The sequence below is a fragment of the Poromitra crassiceps genome (assembly GCF_964638095.1).
Source record: "Poromitra crassiceps genome assembly, chromosome: 18".
Classification (NCBI taxonomy): Eukaryota; Metazoa; Chordata; class Actinopteri; order Beryciformes; family Melamphaidae; genus Poromitra; species Poromitra crassiceps.
In genome coordinates, this window is record NC_139636.1 from 12,105,907 (window position 1) to 12,131,923 (window position 26,017).

A 26,017-nucleotide genomic window follows, 5' to 3' on the forward strand; every position below is an offset into this window, starting at 1 on the left:
GGTGTGGCCAAGTCAAAATGTAGATCTCATGAGTCAAAATGAACAAGAGTCCAGTATCAATTTAAATTTTTAAAGAAAAGAAAAGATCTAGGAGTTGTCAATGCAATATAATTTCATGATGATAAAAGATTGGAGGGGTATTTCAGATTCTGTCAGTTTAACTGTCATAGAAAATGTGCATAAATTACATTTCAGTTACATTTGCCTAGTTCATGTAGGCATTTACACATTCTTTTTGACCTGGGTCTGTAGTAGACCTTTCACTGTTTCTCTGAGGATTGTTAAATGTCCAGGTGTCATCCAGTTGGTCAGGCTTTCAGAGAATCGAGTTTGCGTTCTTCTCCTTCTCATCTCTCTGGCTCTCCCTCTGTATCGCATGCAGTGTGTAGCTGTAACCTGCTGGGCAGCGTCCTGTTCCCCCATGCATGTGACCAGCAGACAGGACAGTGTGTATGTGACCGTCTGGCCACAGGACCGTTCTGCGACCAGTGTCTGGTAGGTATACTGTACTATCAGCAGGGTTGAACATCCTGCATCCCAGGTGTAGAGCAGTCCGTTATCAGATGAATAGAATGAAAACCAGCAGGATTCTGGAACTGAAAACCACTGTTTAATCCAATAAATCAGAATGCAAGCTAAGCCAGTGGAGTGACAGCATTTCAGTGTATAAAGTAGTGTCTGAATAAGCACTTAATTCTTCTATTCTTTTCTATTGACTTTTTCAGTTGTCATACACTACATACATCATACATCGTTAGAGCCTATAAGACAACTTTTCAACACCAAAGTGTAATATTTTCATGAACTGTTTCTCCTCTATCATCTGTCCCCAGCCAGGTTACTGGGGTCTGGGCAACACTGTGTACCTCTGTGCACCTTGTGACTGTGACATTGGAGGAGCACACAGTGCAATGTAGGTTCACTCTGACACACAGTGCAATGTAGGTTCACTCTGACAGACAGTGCAATGTAGGTTCACTCTGACACTCTCTTTGTCTGCTTGTGAAAAGTCAACGCCCTGCACTGTACAGTAGCATGTCAAAACATGTATGTTTATATCCAGGTGGTCCTGCAGCATGGCACTAACACTACACTACTGCTGGACTGCCTATGCTAAACATGTATGTTTATATCCAGGTGGTCCTGCAGCATGGCACTAACACTACACTACTGCTGGACTGCCTATGCTAAACATGTATGTTTATATCAGGTGGTCCTACAGCATGGCACTAACACTACAGTACTGCTGGGCTGCCCATGCTAAACATGTATGTTTATATCCAGGTGGTCCTGCAGCATGGCACTAACACTACACTACTGCTGGACTGCCCATGCTAAACATGTATGTTTATATCCAGGTGGTCCTGCAGCATGGCACTAACACTACACTACTGCTGGACTGCCCATGCTAAACATGTATGTTTATATCCAGGTGGTCCTGCAGCATGGCACTAACACTACACTACTGCTGGACTGCCCATGCTAAACATGTATGTTTATAGCCAGGTGGTCCTGCAGCATGGCACTAACACTACACTACTGCTGGACTGCCCATGCTAAACATGTATGCACCCTACAAGATATTATTTTCTTTTGTGTCTTTCTCCATCTTGGTCCCTCAGCATCACTGTGGTGTTTATGTACTGCACTTCCCACAGATCACCTGTGTGCAAGATACATCTTCTTGATCCACAGGGACGCATCAACAGTGATGTGACCTGGACTCCTCGGGTGTTTTGGGTCTCACAACATCTGACACCCTCACCCAAGCAACCAGGCCAGGGTTGATCAGGCCCGGGCTTCCGTCCCAGCAGCAACCACCCACGGATCAGCCCTCTTAATCCAAAGCCACCTGGTGGCTTTCTCTGTGGCTTCTTCTTTGCCGCACCTGTTAATGTCCAATCGGTTGAGGGCTTTGCAAAGTGAATGTCTTGCAAAGCCTCTACAGCCCACCTCTATGGGCTCATACTGCATCTTCCAGCCTGGCCTGGCCTGGCACTTATCCACCAGTTCCTGGCTTCTTCAATATGCTCTTCCCAGGGCACTGTGAGCTCCAGCATGATCAGTCTCGAATTATGTAATCTACTCTCCTGTTGGTTGGCGTGTGAAGCTCACCCTTGTATTTAAACTGCCTTTTTTCACTATTCTTGTTACGCTGACGATGGCTTAAGGCTGAAACGCATACGTTTCTTTGCCACATTAAACAAGATAAGTTGATTTGTGAGTGCCAGTTTTTCGTCCTTTACTGTTCACTGTTGCAACCGGGAACCCAACAACACTGTGCTTCAAACTTGGAGTTGTGCACGCTGCTACCTTCTAAAAGGGCAAAAAGAATAACAGATGGTACAGCCTGTTATTATTCCTTTTCATTTATCGATGCCAGTCCGATGTTCTGACCTAGAATTGACCCTCAGCATCAGGTCCTTGATCTTGCTGGGAACATGGTGACAGTGTAGTCTGTAGTGCCAGCTCAATCAGTCTGTGCGGTATGGACCCATAGGCATTGGCCAGGTCTAACCACAGAACAACAAGGTCGCCTCTGTTTTCATGGGCTTCTTTGATGACTACATCAGTCCAACCGGGAACTCCAAGAATCCCACCCTTCTGCACTGAGGGGTCGATGTAGCTACAGTATTTTGGAGGAGAGACTCAGTGAATCTTCAGGAGACGATGCTGAAAAACACCTTCCCTTCAATGAGATTGATTGAAGCTGATTGATGTTCTTTTGAGTTTTCCTCTTTGGGGATCCAAACTCCCTCAGCACAGCTCCACTGGTCAGCAACTCTCTCCCTTCGCCATATGACCTTCAATATCTTCCATAAGTGTCGGAGGAGTTCTGCCATAGGTCGGCTAATGCTTGCTTGTCTCCTTCGGTGGATGTCTTATATTGGTTTTTGAGGGTTCAAATCTCCTGCCACAGTAGATGTATTTTGGTGGCCCTGCGGCTTAAGGTGTAGGTGGTGGGCTTGGTGTGGCCAAAGCGTTCGGCGGCGTAACTGATAATGATGGCAGTCAATGTTTGGAGAAACTGTAGCGATTCCCTCCGGTTGCTGGTTTGGGCCACTTAATCCATTGCTGTCAAACAACTGTGCAGGGGCTGGGAGACTCTGGTGCATGGAGGGAGGGACTGGGCTCTGTGGGGTGACTGCTGGTCACTAATGTGTTATATCAGTGTGTGATAGAAAGTAGAAAAACAGAAAGGTATGTTTATGCAAAATGTCACAGATTGTTGCTTTAAGTCACTGTGAGTCTTGTGTGTTACCCCAGGTGCTCTCGAGAGAACGGACAATGTCAGTGTTTGCCCAACATGGCAGGCCGGCAGTGCGCTGACCCCGCCCCCGGCCACTTTTTGCGCCCTCTGGACTACTTCCTGTACGAGGCAGAGAACGCTGCTCCACTGGACCGCGGGAGCTCTCCTTCTTCTTCTCTGGTGTGTGCTAAGCATGACCTCTGACCTCTAGAAGTAGAACCCATCTGATGGTCAGAGAAGTTCACCTATTTATTAATACACTTGGTGGAGAATTTCTGTATTACCAAATAATGTTGTTACTATGATCAGAGAAATTGACTAGGAGTCAATGACTAAGAGTGAACTTGAATTCAAATTAATTACTGGACCTTTCGATTCATTTCATATATGGTTTAGTCAACTCGTCAAATACTCACGTTTGGTCAAGACTCCTCGGCATCACTTAACACACTGGGTACCCCTTTTTAGTCATTTTTCAATGTGCAGGGTAGTCCAATAGACTTCTATGGAACTCCCACAACGTGCAGGGTAGTCCAATAGACTTCTATGGAACTCCCACAATGTGCAGGGTAGTCCAATAGACCTCTATAGAACTCCCACAACGTGCACTGCAGGGTAGTCCAATATACTTCTGTAGAACTCCCACAGCGTGCAGGCTAGTCCAATAGACTTCTATAGAACTCCCACAACATGCAGGGTAGTCCAATAGACTTCTATAGAACTCCCACAACATGCAGAGTAGTCCAATAGACCTCTATAGAACTCCCACAACGTGCAGGGTAGTCCAATAGACTTCTATAGAACTCCCACAACATCTGAAATTGACGCCACGAGGGTGACAATGTAGTTACATTAAACATACTTCAGCATGCGCTGGGACGCGTCATCAGTGATGTTGACTGGGGTCGTAAGGTGTTTCGGGTCAGTTCAACATCATACACCCTCGCCCAGTTGACCCAGCCGAGGCCGATTAAGACCCCGACCCGCATCCCAGAAGCAGCCGCACATGGATCAGCCCTCCTACTCTATCTGCAACGTTGCCCGCGGAAGGGTTGATCACGCCCAATCCGCTGCAATAAAGCTAGTGCTACGCCGCAGCATTGAAAGACCCTTCGGTGCATTGGAGGCTAAGGCATTATGGGTTGTCTCCCAGCCGCTCTCCTCCTTCGTCTTACCAGGCCCTCCCAGCAACACAGGCATCCAGCTATATGCCTGGTTGTCAGGCATCCAGTGGAAAAGATGCCTCAAGAAGGCCTGTGCGCTGCACGTCATCCGGCTGCGCCAAGCACCTCGCTCTAGCCTGGAGGACCCCAGGCCGCGCCGATGTTTACACAGATTTTCGGGAGACTAATCCGTAGCGTTTGTGGATTTCTCCCTCACGAGAGAACCAGTCTGGGGTGCTAACCCATCCCGTACCGGGTTGCCGTCTCTCCGACCGTCAACTGTCTCTCCAGTTTGTCACCAATCTATACCTGGTTGTCACCTAGTCTATTCCTAGTTGTCACTGGTCAGAGAACCCAGAGCTATATAGTTACATTAAACATACTTCAGCATGCGCTGGGACGCGTCATCAGTGATGTTGACTGGGGTCGTAAGGTGTTTCGGGTCAGTTCAACATCATACACCCTCGCCCAGTTGACCCAGCCGAGGCCGATTAAGACCCCGACCCGCATCCCAGAAGCAGCCGCACACGGATCAGCCCTCCTACTCTATCTGCAGAAGGGTTGATCACGCCCAATCCGCTGCAATAAAGCTAGTGCTACGCCGCAGCATTGAAAGACCCTTCGGTGCATTGGAGGCTAAGGCATTATGGGTTGCTCCCAGCCGCTCTCCTCCTTCGTCTTACCAGGCCCTCCCAGCAACACAGGCATCCAGCTATATGCCTGGTTGTCAGGCATCCAGTGGAAAAGATGCCTCAAGAAGGCCTGTGCGCTGCACGTCATCCGGCTGCGCCAAGCACCTCGCTCTAGCCTGGAGGACCCCAGGCCGCGCCGATGTTTACACAGATTTTCGGGAGACTAATCTGTAGCGTTTGTGGATTTCTCCCTCACGAGAGAACCAGTCTGAAATAAAATGGGGGCCAGTAAGGGCGTTGTGGTCGGGTTGGCGGATGGGTAACGTTTGTCTTCTATGCCGACAGCCGGGGTTTGATTCCCAGCGTTTTCAGGTACATTTCAACCGGTAGCCACATAAAAACAACCATTTTTCTTATTTAAACATAACCAAACCATTCTCTAACCTCATCCAATTTGTTTCATTCTCTCACCATAACCATAAGTTGTTGGCTACGGTCTCGTGACGTAAACAAAAAAAAAAAGTGGTGTTGATAAATGAGGAAAAAGGTGTACCCAGTGCGTTAAAATGATGCAAAGGGGTCCTGACCTGACCAAACGTGTTGTTTAAGTACATTTTTATTAATTGTTGTACTCATTGAGAGTAACTGTGGTTTGTCTGTTTCAATGTGTCCAACTTCCCAGTTGAACCCTACAGATCCACCCATCCAGTACCCTACATATCCGCCCTACCAGTACCCTACAGATCCTCTCTACCAGTACCCTAAACATGCACCCTACCAGTACCCTCCAAATCCCCCCAACCAGAACCCTACAAATCCTCCCTACCAGTACCCTCCAAATCCCCCCTACCAGTACCCCCCAAATCCCCCCTACCAGTACCCTACAGATCCGCCCTATCAGTACCCTACAGATCCGCCCTATCAGTACCCTACAGATCCACCCTACCAGTACCCTACAGATCCACCCTACCAGTACCCTACAGATCCGCCTACAGATCCACCCTACCAGTACAATACAGATCCACCCTACCAGTTGAATCGTACAGGTCTGCCTAAGTGTGAGAAGTACTTCAGGGAGCAGGGCTACGACTTCAAGTACAGCAACGGCCGCTTTGTGTTGGTCCGACGGACTCGAAGACAAATCCGCAAGAGGAGACAGGGCAAGGTAGGACATCCTCAGTCATGGTGGCTCCAGCGGTAGAGGACAAACCATTCAGGAAAAGTCTTAATCCTCCTCCCTCCTCTCTCTGCCTTCATTTTCCTGTCAATCTCTCCTGACCTATCAATAAAGGCCAAAAGTTTTCAAATTTGGCACACACATGGTAAACTGCGTTAAGCAGATCTCCAAGCCATTTTGTCACATTGAAACTTAAATGGCCCTCCCGGCCGCCTCGTTTGACCTCAACACTTGAAATTTGGTACAGCTGTCACAAATTTCAAATTAAAACCCATAAGGTTTGTCTGCGTAGATTTTCTGCCATCTTGGAAATTTTGAAGAAACTTTGAGTATCTCCTCCTGAACCTGAAAATGGCACCAAATTTGAGATGCATGGTCCATGGACATCCCAGAACAAAAATATTTGTTGGAATGATCGCAGTTATTAGCCAAACAGATTTTTACAAAATTCAATCTATCAGAAGTCCACTTCACAGTGGCCTATGACCATGAAACTTGATGGGGACTCGCATTCACTCTCAATCGCTTGTGGACGCTTCTTGCACCGGTCCTGAGTGATTTTCAGAGGCTGTAGGCTGCTGGGCGTACAATTGGGGAGAAAATGGGAGAAGAATATGAGAAAAAAACATGATGAAAAGAAAAAGAAAACAAGTGAATGCAGTGTAGAGCTCAGGTGTGGCAACAGTCATGCCGTGGTTTAGAGCCGTTTAGGGCCACATTGAAATGTTTGTTTTTCTGGCTTAAACTTGACATTTGGCTGGGAACAGGAATAATGGCTGGTGTGTTTTGGATGGATGTTTGTCTCCTGTTCTCCATGCAGACGATTCCTCTGGACCCAGGCTCGGCGCTGCAGATCGTCCCTCGGCGGAGGACGGAGGGTGAGCCGGTCACCTGGACCGGCCCGGGATTCGTCCGCGTGCTGGACGGGGCGGGGCTGAGGTTCACTGTTGACAACATCCCCTCCTCTCTGGACTACCACCTGGTCATCCGCTACGAGCCCGAGGTAGTGGTACGCACCGCCAGCACAGTGACACCAGCATGTCCAAGTCATTATTTTACTTGCTGAGAGAGTGGGTAACCTAAAGCCCATGGCACACCAATCAAACATTCTACAACAAACACAGACAAGCACAGATGTTTGTTTGGTGTGTCTGTCCTTGTTTGGAGATGTTTGGAGATGTTTGCTCAGATTTGACATCTTCAATCCTTGGTTGTCTGTGTTTAGCCCATATGGCACACCAGTCAAACATTATTCAACAACTGCCGCACTTGTTGGATAATGTTTGATTGATGTGCCATGGCCTTAAGAGCTAACACTTACAGACTGGACCATCTATATTTGAGAGATATTGAATGATTTCTTTTTAAAGAAATGCTATATTGAGCATAGCATTAGTTCTGGCAGGCCACGAAGGCAAACTCAGCTCACAAACTCAGCCCACATCAGCTGATGCCGATGGCTCAGCTGATTCTCTTTATGCATTCAATTGGCAAATTTCATACAAGGCGCCTCATTTAAAACTGTTTCATCTCCGCCTACTTTTTTTCTGCTTCCTCTGCAAGCCGTTTGCAACCTGCCTCCAGCTCCTCCTTACATGCTGTGTCTGACTTAAACAATGTTATTTCTGTTCATTGTCATTGTTGCTGCTCTGTTGTGTAGCTGTCCTTTTTGTTTGTTTGTTTGTTTTTGTTTTTTTGCTGAGCAGTTCTCACACACATGGAAGGGCAGGGAGCTCCCAGAACATGCCACCAAATATATAACTATTGGATATGGCAATAAAAGTTTCCTTTTGACTACCAGTGGTCCTGACTGAAATAGTGTTTTGGAATAACACTCTGGACTTGCACTAACACAAGCTAAACAACACTTATATAGGCTAGTTCTTTTGTATTTACAGTATATCAACTTAGACTCTCTAGAATATACAGTATTAATCTTTATATTTTAGGTATTGTTTTTTCCCTCTCCAAAAGGATTAATGTACAGTCATTATTTGCCATTGGTCCCATGTATTGTAGTCGCACATGTATCTCCGGCTACTACACGTGTACATGCTACATACTTACAGTACATACACAAATTTCAGTGTACTACAACAAACCAGAGTAATAAGTGTGAGCCTGACGTGTTGAGCTGTTGCGTTGCAGTCTCCAGACGACTGGCTGGCCTCGGTCAGCATCATCCCTCTGTCTCCTGGTGACGGCCGCTGCTCCAGAGATCCAACAGAAGCCAGAACTCTCACCCTGCTTGGGATCGCCAGGTGAGACGCTGTGACAGACATCACTGTGTCTGCTCACCTGCACACAGTCCTCCTGACGAAGGTCTTACTCAGAATAAGCTGTTGATATATGCCTCTTCATCTTCATCATAAACACCCCTGCTTAAGTGCCTGAAATTTATGGTAACATTTTACATTAAATATCCGTTCATTAACTAATGTTAATTAATGCATTACTAACTTGGAAATCTAACATGAATAACAACATTAAGAAAGATTAGTTAACGTTAAATGCACATGAACAACTGCACTAATTCATTTTGTTACACATCTTTTGTTAATAATGACAACTATTGTGTTTACTAAGCCTGAACAGTGACATCAACAAAGATAAGTTCATATTAAATGCACAATCATTCACCAGCCATTAAACAGAATACTTAGAAATCCTGAATAACATTGTAATATTAATGTCGGTGTAAATGCACTCAATGTTTCAGAATGTAACTCGCCATTTTTATGTGTTAATTCTATGATGAATTCCTGACTACTGCAGTGCTTTGGACTACATGTCATCTCTCAATACAGTACATGGAGTTGGCAGATAACTGCTGACAAAGCCATCAATCATGTGGAAGTTCCATACGTTTTTATTGGGAACAGTTGTTTACTACTAAAATTTGTTTGTTCCCAGGAGCGCCATATTGGACGAACCGGTGTGTCTGAATGCGGGGGGGCGGTACTTTGTGGACATCATCTTTAAACACCCCAACTCTGATCCCAGATCCAGCTCACACATCCTTGTCGACTCTGTAAGACGTTCTATGTGCTTGAAAAATAATATTGGTTTTAATTTGATTTCAGCAGCTGCTCTATAGTGAGTTGCCTGGGCCTCAAAATGACTGTCAGTGGCTGTCTGTTGTCCAGATGGGTCTGATTCCGCGGATCGAGGCGGTGCAGGACTTGTGTTCGCAGAGCGAGCTGGACTCGTACCGGCTGTTCGGCTGCATGGGGCTGGCTGCTGAGCCCGGCCAGCAGGAGGCGCTGCCCGAGGTGTGTGAGGGCCTCATCAGCAGCATGTCCGCTCGCATCAACAACGGAGCTGAGCGTGAGTAACAGGCCAGCCAAGTCTACTCATATTATGGAAAGTATCAATGCATTCTCAATTCAAACTCGTCCAATAGATCGTTTTCATAGTATTGTGTGAGGCTGTGGTTTACAGTGATTTTACAACAGCTAAGAGGTGTTTACGGCACGCTTAACCGTTGTAAAGTCACTGTAAACCATCTTGGGGCTTATTGCTGAATTTGAAACCTATCTTATTTCCTGTCAGCTGTTGTATTAGCAACAGGAAGTAAGCTAGGGGGAATTTAAAATGTTTATGTTGTCAAGTTAAAACCGTCTATAATATGTTGACCCCTTGGCGTCACTTCTTAACGCACAGGATACTACCCTTTTTCATCATTCTTCGACGCCATCGACCAGTTATGTTCCTCCATCAATTAATTCGAAAACGTTGCCACGTTCCCTGGTTATGTTTAGGCAAGTAAAACAACGTTGGTTATTAGGCCATTAAAAAACTTGATTAGCTAAGGTGATGGTTATGGTTTGGGTTAGGGTTAGGGTTAAATCACAAAAATGTTAAATGCCTTACGGTTGTAATGTAGACTTTGAACATGCTGGGAATTGAACTGTGGTCCCCAGGATGAAAGGAAAGCATTTTACACCTCCACTGCACCCGGGCTTTTTTGATTGTCACACTTGCGTGACATCGATTTCAGACATTGTGGGATTTCTATGGCAGTCTATTGGACTAGTAGGACTACCCTGCATGTCCAAAAATGACAAAGAAGGGTACCCCATGCGTTAAGAAGTGACTGAGGGGTCCCCCTGACAAATAGGACATGTTGGGTATGAGAATGTATGTGTATGTGTATGTGTATGTGTATGTGTATGTGTATGTGTATGTGTATGTGTATGTGTATGTGTATGTGTATGTGTATGTGTATGTGTATGTGTGCATGTATGTGTGTCTCTGTTTTTCCTTCTGAAAACAGTACACACAGGATAGAAGCCACTTTATTTCACTTGCACTATTTGGTATTGTTTCTCTCTTTTTTTGTTTATCACTGCATTCCACATGAAAGTGGCTCTAAAGTATGCGATGTGTTTCAGCCTGCAGGTGTAATGTGCAGGGCTCTCGGGGGCCGTCCTGCAGCAAGCTGGGCGGGGTTTGTGAGTGTAAGCCTAACGTGATTGGCCGTTGCTGCGATACCTGCGCACCGTTGACCTTTGGATTCGGACCGGAAGGCTGCAAATGTACGTAACTGTTACTAACAAAGTCATCAATTAATATTGTGAGCCCCAACAGATCAGTCCACCTTATTTCTCATAGCCACAATAGACAGACACCACAGCAGGGTTTTCAACATGCATTCATATATAATAAGAATAGAGATGAATGCCATTTACCTTGTTTAGTGGTTGATTGTAGTGTTGGTCGTAGTGTGTTGGTCCTGTCAGGTTTACGGTAGCAGTATGGAGGGGTGTTTAAAAGGCAGGATGATAATTTAAACTTATAAAAATAAGACCATAATAGTATACCAAAAAGTGGTTGAAAATTGTGTGAGGACATTCCTAACAAACATGGCACGGGGTGCCAATGGTAATTTTGTCAATTTAAAACATAACTTTGCATGTCAAGAAAGTCGCAGTTTGACGCCAAACTGTTGCGCTACAAGTTATAAATCAGAAAGACTACATACACTGTCACCTAAGTGACGTCACTTTCTCTACCGGCAAAGCTGAAGACCGGCGACATGCTCCGAACTTCCACCAGCTATGTAGTTTTTATACGAAACTAACCCCTACGTTTCAGTTTGACGACAAACTTATGCAAAGTTATGTTTTAAATTGACAAAACTTACGTTGGCACCCCGTGGCACAATTCAAACGGGATCAAAAAAGTAACGTTATTCTCCGTTCACTGCCATTCATATTTATTTCAGCGCTGGTACAGGGAGAAAGCAGGAAGTGACGTTTCACTTTGGCTCTCTATAGTATACATTTTTTGTAGTATACATTTTTGTTCCAAAAACCGGTGGTCATCTCAGGATCTTAAGTGGGTAGAACTTGACAGAAGGTTTATTGTTGTCGATTGTGAAACAGCATTGGACCAGAAATTACACATAGACCCAAAATAATAAAACCCAAAAAGAAGATTTCAGATAAAGGCACAACTGAACTGATTGCAAGAAACTAAATGACATCCAAACTTAAAAGGAAACGATGTAACAACAGCAAAGCATATAGATGACTGCCACACACCCATTCCCCTCTGCTCTCTTCATCCAGCGTGTGACTGCGACCCGCGTGGCTCGGTGTCGGAGCTGTGCGACCAGGTGAGAGGTCAGTGTCCGTGCCGTATGGAGGTGGCGGGCCGCCGCTGCGACGTCTGCCAGCCGGGCTACTGGGGCTACCCGCTGTGTCGGCCCTGTGAGTGCCACGGCCTCGCTGAGCTCTGCAGCCAGGAGAACGGAGCCTGCCTCAACTGCAGGGGGCACGCCACTGGAGACCACTGTGACAGGTATACTGACCAGAGGGCACGCCACTGGAGACCACTGTGACAGGTATACTGACCAGGGGGCATGCCACTGGAGACCACTGTGACAGGTATACTGACCAGAGGGCATGCCACTGGAGACCACTGTGACAGGTATACTGACCAGGTAGTCTCTTAGAACAGACGAGTTGGCTTCCGCAATTTTCAAATGCTTCCGCCATACCGTCTGTACTTCGTGGGGAAGAATCATGCACCAACCGGAATGGGAAGCAGAAAGGCGGGTCTTCCGCTCATTAGTCCAATCAGAATCCAATATGCCGGCAGAAAGGCGGGTCTTCTGCTCATTAGTCCAATCAGAATCCAATATGCCGCATTCGCGTGTCGTGATTGGTCGGATTCCGTAGAACTTCCTTCCAGTCTGAAGGTTTTTTTCCCAACTTCCTTGTGCGTGTTTTGGGGGTGTAACGTACAGACTGTATATAGCTGCATTCGCCGGATGTAGATGAGACAGTCTGTTTTAAGAGACTACTGACCAGGGGGCACACCACTGGAGACCACTGTGACAGGTATACTGACCAGGGGGCATGCCACTGGAGACCACTGTGACAGGTATACTGACCAGGGGGCACACCACTGGAGACCACTGTGACAGGTATACTGACCAGGGGGCACGCCACTGGACACCACTGTGACAGGTATACTGACCAGGGGGCATGCCACTGGACACCACTGTGACAGGTATACTGACCAGGGGGCACGCCACTGGAGACCACTGTGACAGGTATACTGACCAGGGGGCACGCCACTGGACTCCACTGTGACAGGTATACTGACCAGGGGGCACACCACTGGACACCACTGTGACAGGTATACTGACCAGGGGGCATGCCACTGGAGACCACTGTGTCAGGTATACTGACCAGGGGGCACGCCACTGGAGACCACTGTGTCAGGTATACTGACCAGGGGGCACGCCACTGGACACCACTGTGACAGGTATACTGACCAGGGGGCATGCCACTGGAGACCACTGTGTCAGGTATACTGACCAGGGGGCACGCCACTGGAGACCACTGTGACAGGTATACTGACCAGGGGGCATGCCACTGGACACCACTGTGACAGGTATACTGACCAGGGGGCACACCACTGGACACCACTGTGACAGGTATACTGACCAGAAGGCACACCACTGGACACCACTGTGACAGGTATATTGACCAGGGGGCATGCCACTGGACACCACTGTGACAGGTATACTGACCAGAAGGCACACCACTGGACTCCACTGTGACAGGTATATTGACCAGGGGGCACACCACTGGAGACCACTGTGACAGGTATACTGACCAGGGGGCACACCACTGGAGACCACTGTGACAGGTATACTGACCAGGGGGCATGCCACTGGACACCACTGTGACAGGTATACTGACCAGAAGGCATGCCACTGGAGACCACTGTGACAGGTATACTGACCAGAAGGCACACCACTGGACTCCACTGTGACAGGTATACTGACCAGGGGGCACACCACTGGAGACCACTGTGACAGGTATACTGACCAGGGGGCATGCCACTGGACACCACTGTGACAGGTATACTGACCAGAAGGCACACCACTGGACTCCACTGTGACAGGTATACTGACCAGGGGGCACACCACTGGAGACCACTGTGACAGGTATACTAACCAGGGGGCACACCACTCGAGACCACTGTGACAGGTGTCCTGTAAATGTATCGATTCTTACAATTCTATGTTGCTGACTCAGGTGTGTGGAGGGTTTTTACGGTGACCCGGTTTCCAGAGAGCCCTGTGAGCCTTGCCTGTGTCCAGATGTTCAGACCAGCGAACGATTCTTCGCAAGTTCCTGCAACAAGGACTCCCGCAGTCTGACCTGCAACTGCTTGGATGGACATACAGGTAGGCAGTAAATGTAATTACTGACGTGCAAACATGCTTCTTGTAACAGGCTTTGTGGCACTTGGCGATTATCTGTGGTAATGCCATACTGTAAATGGTCAATAAGGTAATACCTTATTACATTATTGGCAGATATTACTGTTACGTTACAGGTTCAAGAGACACATTTCCGGGGGGCATCCTGGTAGTGTAGCGGTAGGTTCCCTGTCTACCAACATGAGGGTCGCAGGTTTGAACCCCGCGTGTTACCTCCGGCTTGGTCGGGCATCCATACAGGCACAATTGGCCGTGTCTGCGGATGGGAAGTGGGGGGTGATCGATCCTCCCACGCATTACGTCCTACAGGTGAAACTCTGCGCTGTCAGGTGAAAAGTAGCGGCTGGTGACTGCACATGTATCGGAGGAAGCGTGTGCTAGTCTACAACTCTCCCCAGATCGGCAGAGGGGGTGGAGCGACGACCGGGACAGCAGGGGCAATTGGCCAAGTACAATTGGGGAGAAAATCATGGGTGGAAATGTGAGATTTTCTTTTTTAAAGAGACAAATTCTCAAAGATGAAGTCACTGTGTCTGTGACTTTCTCAGGTCCCCGCTGTGACCAATGCGCCCCTGGTTTCTACGGCGACCTGACGTTACCGGGAGCCCACTGCGACGAGTGTCCCTGCAACAACAACATCGACCCGGAGGACCGGGCAGCCTGCGACGTCCAGACGGGACGGTGCCTCCGCTGCCTCCACAACACACAGGGAGCCCAGTGCCAGAGCTGCAAGCCCGGTTACTATGGAGACGCTCTGGCTCAGGACTGCAAAGGTACTGATGATGAAGTTAAGACCTGAAGGGTCGGACCGCTATCTGGTTCCGTCCAGCTGAGTGAACACTGGCACATATGGATAATACTCTTGTTGTATTTGTTGTATACAGATAATACTACTGATGTTTATCACATCTCTTTTCGTCTGATTTCTGTTTGTTTTGTAGATTACAAAGAAATGTGCTGACCATATAAAAAAAGTTTGGTCCATTGGCTAGCTAGAGGGCTAGCTGACCATGCTACATTGTTTTATCCAGGACATCTTCCTTGCCTCCCTAACATAGAAATATATTGTATTTCCCAGCGTGCTCCTGTGAGCGGCGAGGTACGGAGGTCACTCGGTGCCCCCTGCGGAGTCCGTGTTTCTGCGACGTGCTGACGGGACAGTGCCCGTGCAGGACGGGCGCGGTGGGCGTCCTCTGTGACGAATGTGACGACGGATACTGGAACATCGGCGGGGCGTCGGGCTGTCGGCCATGCAACTGCGATCCCGCCAACGCTCTGTCCAACGTCTGCAACAAGGCAAGACTTCAACCATCTGGCTGTCTGTACTGTTTTGAAGGATGTGGTGCGCATTTTCAAAGTGCTGCACAGTTACACACCTGTAATGTGGACACCTAGATTCAGTCTTGTGCAACTAAGGTCACAAAACTGGTTGGCTATATAACTCAGTAGGCTATTCCGCACAGCTTCCAAGTTCAAGGCACTGTAAAAAAAGAAAAAGAAAAAGAAAAAGAAAAGAAAAAATCAAACGACACTGGAATGTCCTTTAAACCCCTGATAACACAGATAAATATAACACCTTTACAGATTGAATCCTTGATATTCTTAAAAAATATGGATTGAACTTAATTGAATGATTTTCCCATAGGATGGTTATAAAGCATTTTGTAAATGTTGTAACTGTTGTCTCCAGGTGACTGGACAGTGTCCGTGTCGTCCAGAGTTTGGAGGGAAACAGTGTCATGAATGTGCAGAAAATCACTTTGGGAATGCTGACCTGCAGTGTATATGTAAGTGATGCAGACAACAGACACCAAACTCATAAGGTACACCAGCATGCTGAACACAATACACAAGTCAGTTTAATTGGCAGGTATAATAAATATACAACCTGTGATTATACAGGACGATAGACTGTAACAGACTATATATACAACCTGCGATTATACAGGACGATAGACTGTAACAGACTATATAATAAATATACAACCTGCGATTATACAGGACGATAGACTGTAACAGACTACCGGTATATAATAAATATACAACCTGCGATTATACAGGACGATTGACTGTAACAGACTATATAATAAATATACAACCTGCGATTATACAGGACGATAGACTGTAACAGACTGACAGTATACTGACACACACGGTACAGGACAACAGGGAGAAGCTAGCAGGTTTGTCTGTGGCAGTCCTTGGATGGGTGACCATAGTTATAGCAGTAGTAGTTTATTTTGTCCTCAGAGAGGAAATGATTTTCAAGAGAAGGTGCGCAAGTACGACATGGTGGGCTACAAAATTATGGAATTATATCCCTATCTTTAATCAGGAGCGCGGGCTAGCAATTTGAGAGCATGATTTATAGATTTCACGTCCAGATTTTGTAAGTAACCCCATCCTCAGACTTAAATAGCCCCCGCGTCAGCTTAGATTTGCTCTGCTTGTCCTCAAACTGTATGCTCACTCAAAAGCATTATGCTTGGACAGATTTCATGAACTCACACTCAAATAGCCCCTGCTCGCAATTACATTTGCTCTGCTTGTGCTCAAACTCTGTGCTTGCAGTCAAACTGCTTCTGTGCACTCTTGAAACTTCTGCTCTTGGATTTCTTCTCTGCGCTTGGATTTTGTGTGTGTGCAAAAGCACTGTCAGAAATCCCCAACCAATAGAATGCCAGGTATAGTGTGGACCAATGAAATTGCCCATTGGTCCATTGGTATACTCCAGCTCGTCCATCTTCTTGAAAAACGTGACGAAATGTTCCGTTTGTTCTGTTCTCATCATCTCTGTCCTAATCATTTACATTGAATCCGGTCTTACATGTATCTCTCTCCTAGCTTGTGACTGTAACATGGAGGGAACGGAGCATCCGGCATGTGACCCCGACACCGGCGAGTGTCTATGTCGCGTGGGCGTCAGGGGCATCTTCTGTGACGAGTGTGGTCCCGAGTTCGACTCGCGCTTCCCGGCCTGCGCGCCATGCCACGCCTGCTACTCCCTCTGGAGTGGAAATGTCACCGACGTCAAGCGCGCCGCCCAGAGGATGCGGACCTTCATCCCTCTCCACGGTGACCGCGTGCAGCCTGGATATAGTCACCGCTGGCAACGGATGCTGGAGCTGCACTCCAAGCTGGACTGGCTGGTCAACCTGACGGGACGCTCCGTTCCCAAGGTGGACAAGGTGGAGAAACTGAGTCTGAAAATTGGGTATGTTGTGTTGTGGTAACACACTGTATAAAAATATGGACGTAGTATAGCCACCATGACGCCAGCCTTTGTGGACTCCCGTTTTTGAAGCCTTGAGTTTGACGTTTTGATCTTTGCCATCTTGATTTTTTTTGGAGACAGAAGCAGCTAGCATGAGACCAGGGGTTTCCCACAGAGCCGCAGCGCCGCCACCTGTCGATCACACATCAAAACATAGTCTGCTTTATCGTCTATTGTACTCTAAAAGAATCTGATGAAGGTCTGCGTGCCCAAACGTTATTCTCATTCAAACTTTTTAAATGTCAAGTGACGTAGACAGTGTGCGGGAGTCCTTTGTGTCACCTTAAATGGGACAAAATGAGCATGCTGTATTGAAGGAAAGTGTTTACTCAAGTAAGAAGTAGGCTCATTTCCCCATTGACTTCTATACAATCCGACTTCTTTTTGCAGCCACTGGAGTCGCCCCCTGCTGTCCAATTGTCAATTGTGAAATTTGGAGCCTTGTTTTTGTGAATGCACCCATTTGGATTAGAAGGAATACATGATCAGTATAGGAGGAGCTGGCTTCAGTGGCTTCAATCATCACTCAAGCTGGGTTTTTTACATACCTTCTCCAATTGTTTGTACTACACAGGAAGCTGAAAGACAGCATTGATCCCAATTTAATCCTGATCGACCCGTCCCCGCTCCTGAACACTGAGATTGACGACATACTGCAGGAGTTCAACAAGCTGCTCAACAACTTGAAGGAAAAAGGCGATGAAGACGATGATAGAAAGGTGGATGAAGATGACATGGAAGGTACAGTGAAGCCGAATTGTCCGGCTGTGGACGTCTAACATCAGCTCTGTCATTATATGAAGAGCTCTATTCCAGATCCATGTATCCATTTTGCCACAAAGTCATTGCCTGAAATGCATTATTTCCCAAGCCCTAAGACGCAGCTGCCAGGAATTGAACCCGGGTCGCGGTGGTATGCGAGTGCTTTTACCTCTACACTACCCAGACGGTAGTGCAAGTTGAGCCATCATCCATTTTGACTAGGTTAACGTACCTTGATGTTTCAGAGCTGCTGGATGAGATCAGGAAGCTTCACAAAGCCTTCATGGCGGAGGAGAAGAGGGTGAGGAATGCTAACAAGGCGCTGGAGGACTCCATGGACACACGACAGGACATCAAAGAGAAGCTGGCTAGCTGCAGCAGCAAAGGAGACAGCTGGACTCAACTGGAGAAGAAGGTCAAGGCACTGAGCGTGGCCGACCTCAATGAAAACGTGAGTATTCATCTGAATTAATTCCGCCGAAACAAAAAACAAAACCACCTCGAGTGGTTCTCGTGACCCTTAAAACAAAGTCTATCTAGGTCAGTGGATAATACATTTGTAACGTAGACAGACCTGGGTGACCATGTTGTGTCTCCTGCAGATCTGCGGATCGCCGGCCCATGAGAACTGCTCCAAATCAGAATGTGGAGGCGCTCTCTGTCGCCTCTCCCTGGGAAAGAGGAAGTGCGGTGGTCCCAACTGCAGCGGGAGCGTCCCGCTGAGCCGCAACGCTACAGACATCGCAGACCGAGTGGCCGACGATATTAATGACCTGCTCAACAAAGTGCAGGACTCCAAAAATAAGGCAAGTTATCAGAGGACTGGTGTACCGAGGTCCACTCCTTTTTTCTTTTCTTGTTTTTTTTGCTGCTGCAGCTGTCACTGATGGTTGGTTGCTCGGTCAGTTAGGTGGTTGATCGGTCCACAAACAGTTCACCACCCTTTTGCTTTTGATGTCAGCTCTAAGCCTGTCTTCTGTTCCAGATCAGTGATGTCAGCTCTAAGCCTGTCTTCCAGATCAGTGGTGTCAGCTCTAAGCCTGTCTTCTGTTCCAGATCAGTGATGTCAGCTCTAAGCCTGTCTTCTGTTCCAGATCAGTGATGCCAGCTCTAAGCCTGTCTTCTGTTCCAGATCAGTGATGTCAGCTCTAAGCCTGTCTTCTGTTCCAGATCAGTGATGTCAGCTCTAAGCCTGTCTTCTGTTCCAGATCAGTGATGTCAGCTCTAAGCCTGTCTTCTGTTCCAGATCAGTGATGTCAGCTCTAAGCCTGTCTTCCAGATCAGTGATGTCAGCTCTAAGCCTGTCTTCTGTTCCAGATCAGTGATGTCAGCTCTAAGCCTGTCTTCTGTTCCAGATCAGTGATGTCAGCTCTAAGCCTGTCTTCTGTTCCAGATCAGTGATGTCAGCTCTAAGCCTGTCTTCCAGATCAGTGGTGTCAGCTCTAAGCCTGTCTTCTGTTCCAGATCAGTGATGTCAGCTCTAAGCATGTCTTCTGTTCCAGATCAGTGATGTCAGCTCTAAGCCTGTCTTCTGTTCCAGATCAGTGATGTCAGCTCTAAGCCTGTCTTCTGTTCCAGATCAGTGATGTCAGCTCTAAGCCTGTCTTCCAGATCAGTGATGTCAGCTCTAAGCCTGTCTTCTGTTCCAGATCAGTGATGTCAGCTCTAAGCATGTCTTCTGTTCCAGATCAGTGATGCCAGCTCTAAGCCTGTCTTCTGTTCCAGATCAGTGATGTCAGCTCTAAGCATGTCTTCTGTTCCAGATCAGTGATGTCAGCTCTAAGCCTGTCTTCTGTTCCAAATCAGTGATGCCAGCTCTAAGCCTGTCTTCTGTTCCAGATCAGTGATGTCAGCTCTAAGCCTGTCTTCTGTTCCAGATCAGTGATGTCAGCTCTAAGCATGTCTTCTGTTCCAGATCAGTGATGTCAGCTCTAAGCCTGTCTTCTGTTCCAGATCAGTGATGCCAGGCAGGTGGCTCTGGACACCAAGGATCTGGCGGAGAAACTTCAGGACCGGATCAACAACAAGAAGGAAAACTTTGAGAAGGAGAAAAACAAAACCAAGGAGCTCATCAGACAGGTCAAGCAGTATCTGAGGGGTCAGTATGACCGACACTGAAAACCTGGCCTGAGCCATACCCCAAGGGGTACGGGGAGGTACTACAGGGGGTACTTTAGAGAAAGGGGAAAATGGAAAAAATTTAATAAAGCATGAAAGTGTGTGTGTGTGTGTGTGTGTGTGTGCGTGCGTGTGTGCGTGTGTGTGCGTGTGCGTGAGTGTGTGTGTGTGTGTGTTTCTGCTACTTTTGCAAATTACTCCCTGGATTTCTTGTGTGATTGGAATAAAAGTGGTGTTGATAGAATCAGTGGAGGCTGAACCTTAATAATTATTTTTGAAAAATCCTATACTCACCCTGATTTCCAGAAGCCAGTTATAGTTTGTGGATGTGGTGTCTTTGACATTTTTCTGGAATATTTCATGAATGCTTTGTCCAATCCAAACAAAAACAAAATGATATCCTCAACGTTCGTATCGTTTGTCCCAGGAATCTGAAACGTTCTGAACTGGAGTTTCAGAATCACAATTCTTTTATTCGCCATTTTCACATACTAGGAAATTGTCTTGGTGTGGTTGGTGCTCATGTAACATTGATAAGAACAAATATACGAGATATGGACAAAATAAGATATAAAGAATCTAAAAAGATTATGAAAAAATATAAAAAGATAACAGATATGAACAGTATAAACAGATATAGCAGTATTAATAGATATCAACAGTCTTGACAGCTTGAACTTGGTGTAAATCCTTAACAGGCTATACCAAAACAAAGTAGGCTACAGTTAAAAAGAAAGATAGAAAGAAAGGTTGCCATCAACCAATGAAATGTGAGCACACTTATGCCCTAATGCATAGTTACATGCTTTCAACAAGCACTATCACAAAACCTTCACCAACTCCAGAGTTGCCCTTCAGGTTTAAAGCACAGGTCTTCAAAGCACAAGATTTTGAGTTCGATTTTCACGCCTCTGAACTTGTACCACCACCCATGTCTGCAGACTCTGCACCTTGATTCATGACAAAAACCCTTCAAGTTATTTGACCCAGTGATGTATATTCCCTCACCAACAGATGAGATGGTTCCACCAGAGGACATTGAGAAGATGGCCAGAGCCGTCTTGGCCATCCAGTTACCAGGATCCCCGGATGAGATCCGCTCCATGATCGACAAAATCAAAAATCTGCTCTCCAACGCCACAGACTTCGATGAGGATCTGCAGAGGCTGGAGGAGCAAGCCAAGAAAGCCAAGGAACTGCAGGAGAAAGCCCGCAAACTCAAGTTAGCACACTAGAAAGACATGGGTTGTGTTTCTTATGCCAAGCTCAGACAACACTAAATTGTATGATGGCTGTGAGGTTAAAGGGCACATATGGTGTAAAGCAGGATTCCACTTGCCTCTGTGATCATAAGGGAATTGGATGTGCTATCTAAAAATGGTGAAAGTATCTAAACGCACGGTCGCCAACTAAATCCACACAATCCATCTAGTGACTTAACAGACTAGAGTGCCTGAGACATTTCACAAATGTATGTGCTCTGGAAAATTTTAGGAAAATATCGACTGAATAACAACTCTTTAAATGGAATTTCGTCACTTGAGGTCTTTATATTTTCAGTGGAAGTGTTGAGGCGTGGTGTGATCGTTGCGACCTCCTGTTTCCAGGGACAGGACCAAGAACATCGACGTGACAGAAATCACCAAAAACATTTACGCTGCAGAGAGTGCGCAGGACGCGGCCAACAACGACCTGGAGGAGGCCAGCCGCGACAAAGACATGGCTGACGACCTAACCAACTCCGTAAATATTAGTCGTCCCTCTCGTGGTGTTGTCCATAATGAAAATGCCTTCAGCTCATCATACACAGTTTTTGTTTGTACACCTCCATCTTTCAGTTCATTTCTTTAAACTAAATTACATAACCTAAATTAATTTCTTTCCCTTTGTGCCTAAATATTGAAAAACTGAATTTCAAGATTCAAGTGGCCAACATTCAATTGGCATCACTTTTGAATGCACTGCCCCTTTTCCATAATTCAGTATCTGGTGACACAAATCTCCGCCCGTAATCCAGCCATCCATCCATCCATCCATCTGTTTAAACATGTTCCAGACGTGTGTTGATCCATTCTGACTCACAGATTACAGATAAACTGGGCGGCATTGAGAAGAAGCTGGAGCTGGAGAAGCCTCCTGCAGACCCGCTGGAGGAGATCGAAGCCCTGAAGAACAAAACGGAGATGAACCGAGAGCAGGCCAGAGAGGCCAAGCAGGCGGCAGACTCCGCCTTAGCCAATGCTACAGACGCCCAGACTGTAAGCTGCCTGCAGCCACAGACCACCTTTTCATCTCGCTACAGATAACATGCATTTTAACATATTGATTATGAATAATCTGTTCATACTAAATGTTTGTTATTTTAAGCTTACATGGATAGTTGAAGGCTGATGCCAATATTTTCAGACTGAAGTTGCTGATAGCTGCAATTCTGTGCACATATTCAATATCTTTAATGACAAAAATGTAATTATTAAATTCAAATTACAACAGCAAGAACAACAACGATGATAATAATAATAACAACAACAACAACAACAACGACAACAACAACAACAACAACAACAACTGAACAATACAATACTAGTAGTTGTAGCACTAGTAGCTTAAGAATAGTTTATTTTTCTTTTAATAATTGATCTGTATTACATATTAACAATCAGTGTGATTTTCAGGATTACACTCTGGTTCATTAAGTCTTAAAAACCAGATGAGAAACTGATTTCTGTACCTTTAACAAGGACTACTTTAACAAGTGAGACAAAGGCATCGGATAAGACGTCATGTGATGACAATAAAAAAAAAGTCCATTTTGCGGGGAAAGACCCCGCCGGGCCCTTCACCAGCTGCTGCTGAGGCTGATCTGGTCTGCATAATGTAAAAGAAGCAGACTGGGAAACAATCATGCATTCCGAGGGATTATCAGTCTGGTCAGTCCAGTAACACCAACGCAGCTAATGAAGTGTGCCACATACAGTACATGTACAGTAGGCTACTCATTCAGCTACATTCACTCACATTATTGTTGTAGTTGAAGATTCTTAGTTTTTTTTTCCTGGCATGTTTTTCCAACAGGAGCTGGAAGACGTGAAGAAACGGTTTGATGTTTTAAAGGAATCTCTCAGCTCCAACCAGACTCTGCAGGACGAGGCCACCGAACGGCTGAAGAACATAACCAAGGAGGCCGAGGAGATTAAAACCCAAGTAGAGAAGAAACTTAAACTAATTGAAGGTAGACATCTCAGCGATTTGAGCTTCTTTCACAGACAGTGCTTTCATTAATTATATTTGTGGTATACTATTGTATACAACAATAGTCCGCACCGTGGCTCCTGCGTTACATTGCTGGCTTGCTGGGGAAGCTAAGCAGGTATAGCTGTGGTTAGTCCTTGGATGGGAGACCATCTGGTGCTGGAAGTGGTGTTGGTAGCCTGGTAAACCAGCCAGTCACGTGAACATTTCATTTTGTTCTACCAGACCATCTGGCCTCAAGCTTTTGCTGCGCTCACGTGCTCCTCAGAAGCTACTACAGTAGATGTAGCTATGTGTGGAATAAAGGAAAAACAAAAGAGAATCATATTACTACATTCCAGTCCCACATAATAATGCAAAGTGGTCGCCAACCTGCACCATGCTCTTTAACGGCCATGTTCTCGCTGACTGCTCTGCTCTCTCAAATTGTAATCTTGCTAGTCATTCTGTTTTTTACTAAACGTAACTGTAATCTTGATTACATATTTTTTCTTTTGTTATCTGATTACATAATCCTGTTCTCTGTAATCTGTTACTCCCCAAGCCTGAGTAATAGTCATTATAATTTATTATTATTATTGTTATTATTATTATTATTATTATTATTATTATTATTATTGTTATTATTATTATTATTATTATTGTAGTAGTAGTAGTAGTAGGAAGAATAATTTTCTCATGGAGAGGTTTGTTGCTTTCCTTGTCTCGGTTTCTAGATTTGGAGAAAAAGATCCAGGATTTCATCAAGAGTAAAGAGGAAAGGGCGTTGGAGGTTGACACGTTGCTGGAGGAAGTGGATATGCTCCGGGAGGAGATCACCAAGCGGGTAGCCGGATACATTAAATGCACCTCCTAGACCTCTGCATCATGGATTGGGAGGCGTGTGAAGAGTGACTTCTCTCTGCTTCCTGGTACACACAGCAGTGTGGTCTCTCTGCTTCCTGGTACACACAGCAGTGTGGTCTCTCTGCTTCCTGGTACACACAGCAGTGTGGTCTCTCTGCTTCCTGGTACACACAGCAGTGTGGTCTCTCTCCTTCCTGGCACACACAGCAGTGTGGTCTCTCTGCTTCCTGGCACACACAGCAGTGTGGTCGGCACTGGAAGCCATGGCAATCAATCAACCATGTATGTAGGCTACATGTTAAGCTTTAAACCGCCTGGTCGTCTGAATAAAATGTTGCCGGCTTACCTTTCTGCGAGCCACGGATACGTTGAATGTCAACATTTGTGAACCAAAATATGTTGCATCAGCATTTCTAAATTTGTGTATGTCAATGTTATACACGTCATACAGTCTGCTGTTGGTGGCCAGTAAGGGCATTGTGCTCGGGGTGGATGGAGGCCTTAAACACGTTTCCTTTCACACCAGAGAGCCGTGTTCGATCCCCAGTGTGTGTCTGGAGGGCCTAGTTCTCTATTTTCACTTTGTGTTTCTGTCTCAGCTACAACTCACACTGCGGTTACCCTTCATGCCCGCCAGATGGCGCTCTGTGACCAAACTCTCAGCCACAACAGGAGGCTCTGTGTCTGTCCTCTGTCTCCCCTCTCGCTCAGGGTGGCATGTTTTTACCTACTATCAGTGACATTGTGCTGAAAAGCTGGTGAAGCTTTGAAACTATACAAACCTTTCTGTTTTGAATTTCCTACCTCCCATTTTGCCATTTACCATTTAAAGCTATGTCATATTTTCAGTCTAGTGTATTATTTCTACATAAGTCTGTGTGCTGGATAAATTGACCACCTTGATACCAAATGTGACTTTTTTTCAGCAGTGTCACAAGATTAAACAGTGACTGTCAGCTTGGAGTGTTTGTTTGCCTCGGAGCTCGATCCTGTTGTTATTGACTTGTAATGTAATAATTTGTAATCATTCACATAATCAATCTAGTAATCAAACATCATGTAATCATACAAACACTATCTCGAAACACGACTTGGGGAATTTACAAAACTTGTTTGGACTGATGGATCCACAATTATTGGCCAATTTATGTCGGACAGACACAACATCTGTCCTCTGTAATGGGTGTGATTTCAAATGTAACTACTGCACTTACTGAATAGCCTCAGATCTTACAACACAAAATGTCCTGACTCTCCACTCCACTGAGCGCTCTAGCTGTGAAAATACACACAGCCTAATGGACTTTCCATTTCTCTGTTAATGGTTAGGTGCATGATCGCTACACTCCAGCTAGTCTGGGGCCTAAAATCATGCAGCAGCTCTAAACCAAGCTCTCTCTCTCTCCCCCCCCCTCCACATCTCTCTCTGCGCCCCCCCCCCCCCCCCCAACACACACACACACACACACACATTTTGTGCTCTACAGGCCTCAGCATGCAGAGTCTCTCGAATCAAAAGTGGTCACTCCATCAGACTGTTCCAGTGTACAGAGATACAGGAGGAAACAGGTTTTCAACATGATTTATATCCTGGAGAGAGAGAGAGAGAGGGGGGGGGGGTAGATCCTGGGCCATGATCATGGATCCATGGGACATGCGCTGTGGGGAGAGAAAAAAAAGCTTTATATCCATGTTGTCAAAATAAAATGACCTTGTATTTACTCAATCTGTAGATATTATGTACAGTCTATGATCTGTAGCCAGAGGGGGCAACCCCTTCACACTCCCAACTCGTCACC

General features: G+C 46.1%; 1 protein-coding gene across 1 annotated transcript in view; it reads left to right on the top strand.

Annotated features, from left to right (window-relative positions):
• lamb4 (laminin, beta 4) overlaps positions 1–25,174 on the top strand; it is a 42,387-nt gene extending 17,213 nt beyond the window's left edge. The window contains exons 12-35 of the mRNA XM_083654946.1: positions 383–495; positions 834–913; positions 3,268–3,430; positions 5,728–6,210; positions 7,043–7,225; positions 8,371–8,483; positions 9,136–9,253; positions 9,369–9,549; positions 10,617–10,760; positions 11,796–12,027; positions 13,779–13,930; positions 14,515–14,739; positions 15,045–15,262; positions 15,657–15,753; positions 16,811–17,180; positions 17,815–17,981; positions 18,248–18,453; positions 18,605–18,808; positions 19,956–20,100; positions 21,135–21,342; positions 21,728–21,863; positions 22,205–22,378; positions 23,196–23,352; positions 24,089–25,174. Of these exons, the coding sequence (XP_083511072.1) occupies positions 383–495; positions 834–913; positions 3,268–3,430; positions 5,728–6,210; positions 7,043–7,225; positions 8,371–8,483; positions 9,136–9,253; positions 9,369–9,549; positions 10,617–10,760; positions 11,796–12,027; positions 13,779–13,930; positions 14,515–14,739; positions 15,045–15,262; positions 15,657–15,753; positions 16,811–17,180; positions 17,815–17,981; positions 18,248–18,453; positions 18,605–18,808; positions 19,956–20,100; positions 21,135–21,342; positions 21,728–21,863; positions 22,205–22,378; positions 23,196–23,352; positions 24,089–24,228 (4,409 nt within the window). The 3' untranslated portion in view covers positions 24,229–25,174. The remainder of the gene's footprint in view (positions 1–382; positions 496–833; positions 914–3,267; positions 3,431–5,727; positions 6,211–7,042; positions 7,226–8,370; positions 8,484–9,135; positions 9,254–9,368; positions 9,550–10,616; positions 10,761–11,795; positions 12,028–13,778; positions 13,931–14,514; positions 14,740–15,044; positions 15,263–15,656; positions 15,754–16,810; positions 17,181–17,814; positions 17,982–18,247; positions 18,454–18,604; positions 18,809–19,955; positions 20,101–21,134; positions 21,343–21,727; positions 21,864–22,204; positions 22,379–23,195; positions 23,353–24,088) is intronic.
• Positions 25,175–26,017: the final 843 nt, after the last annotated feature.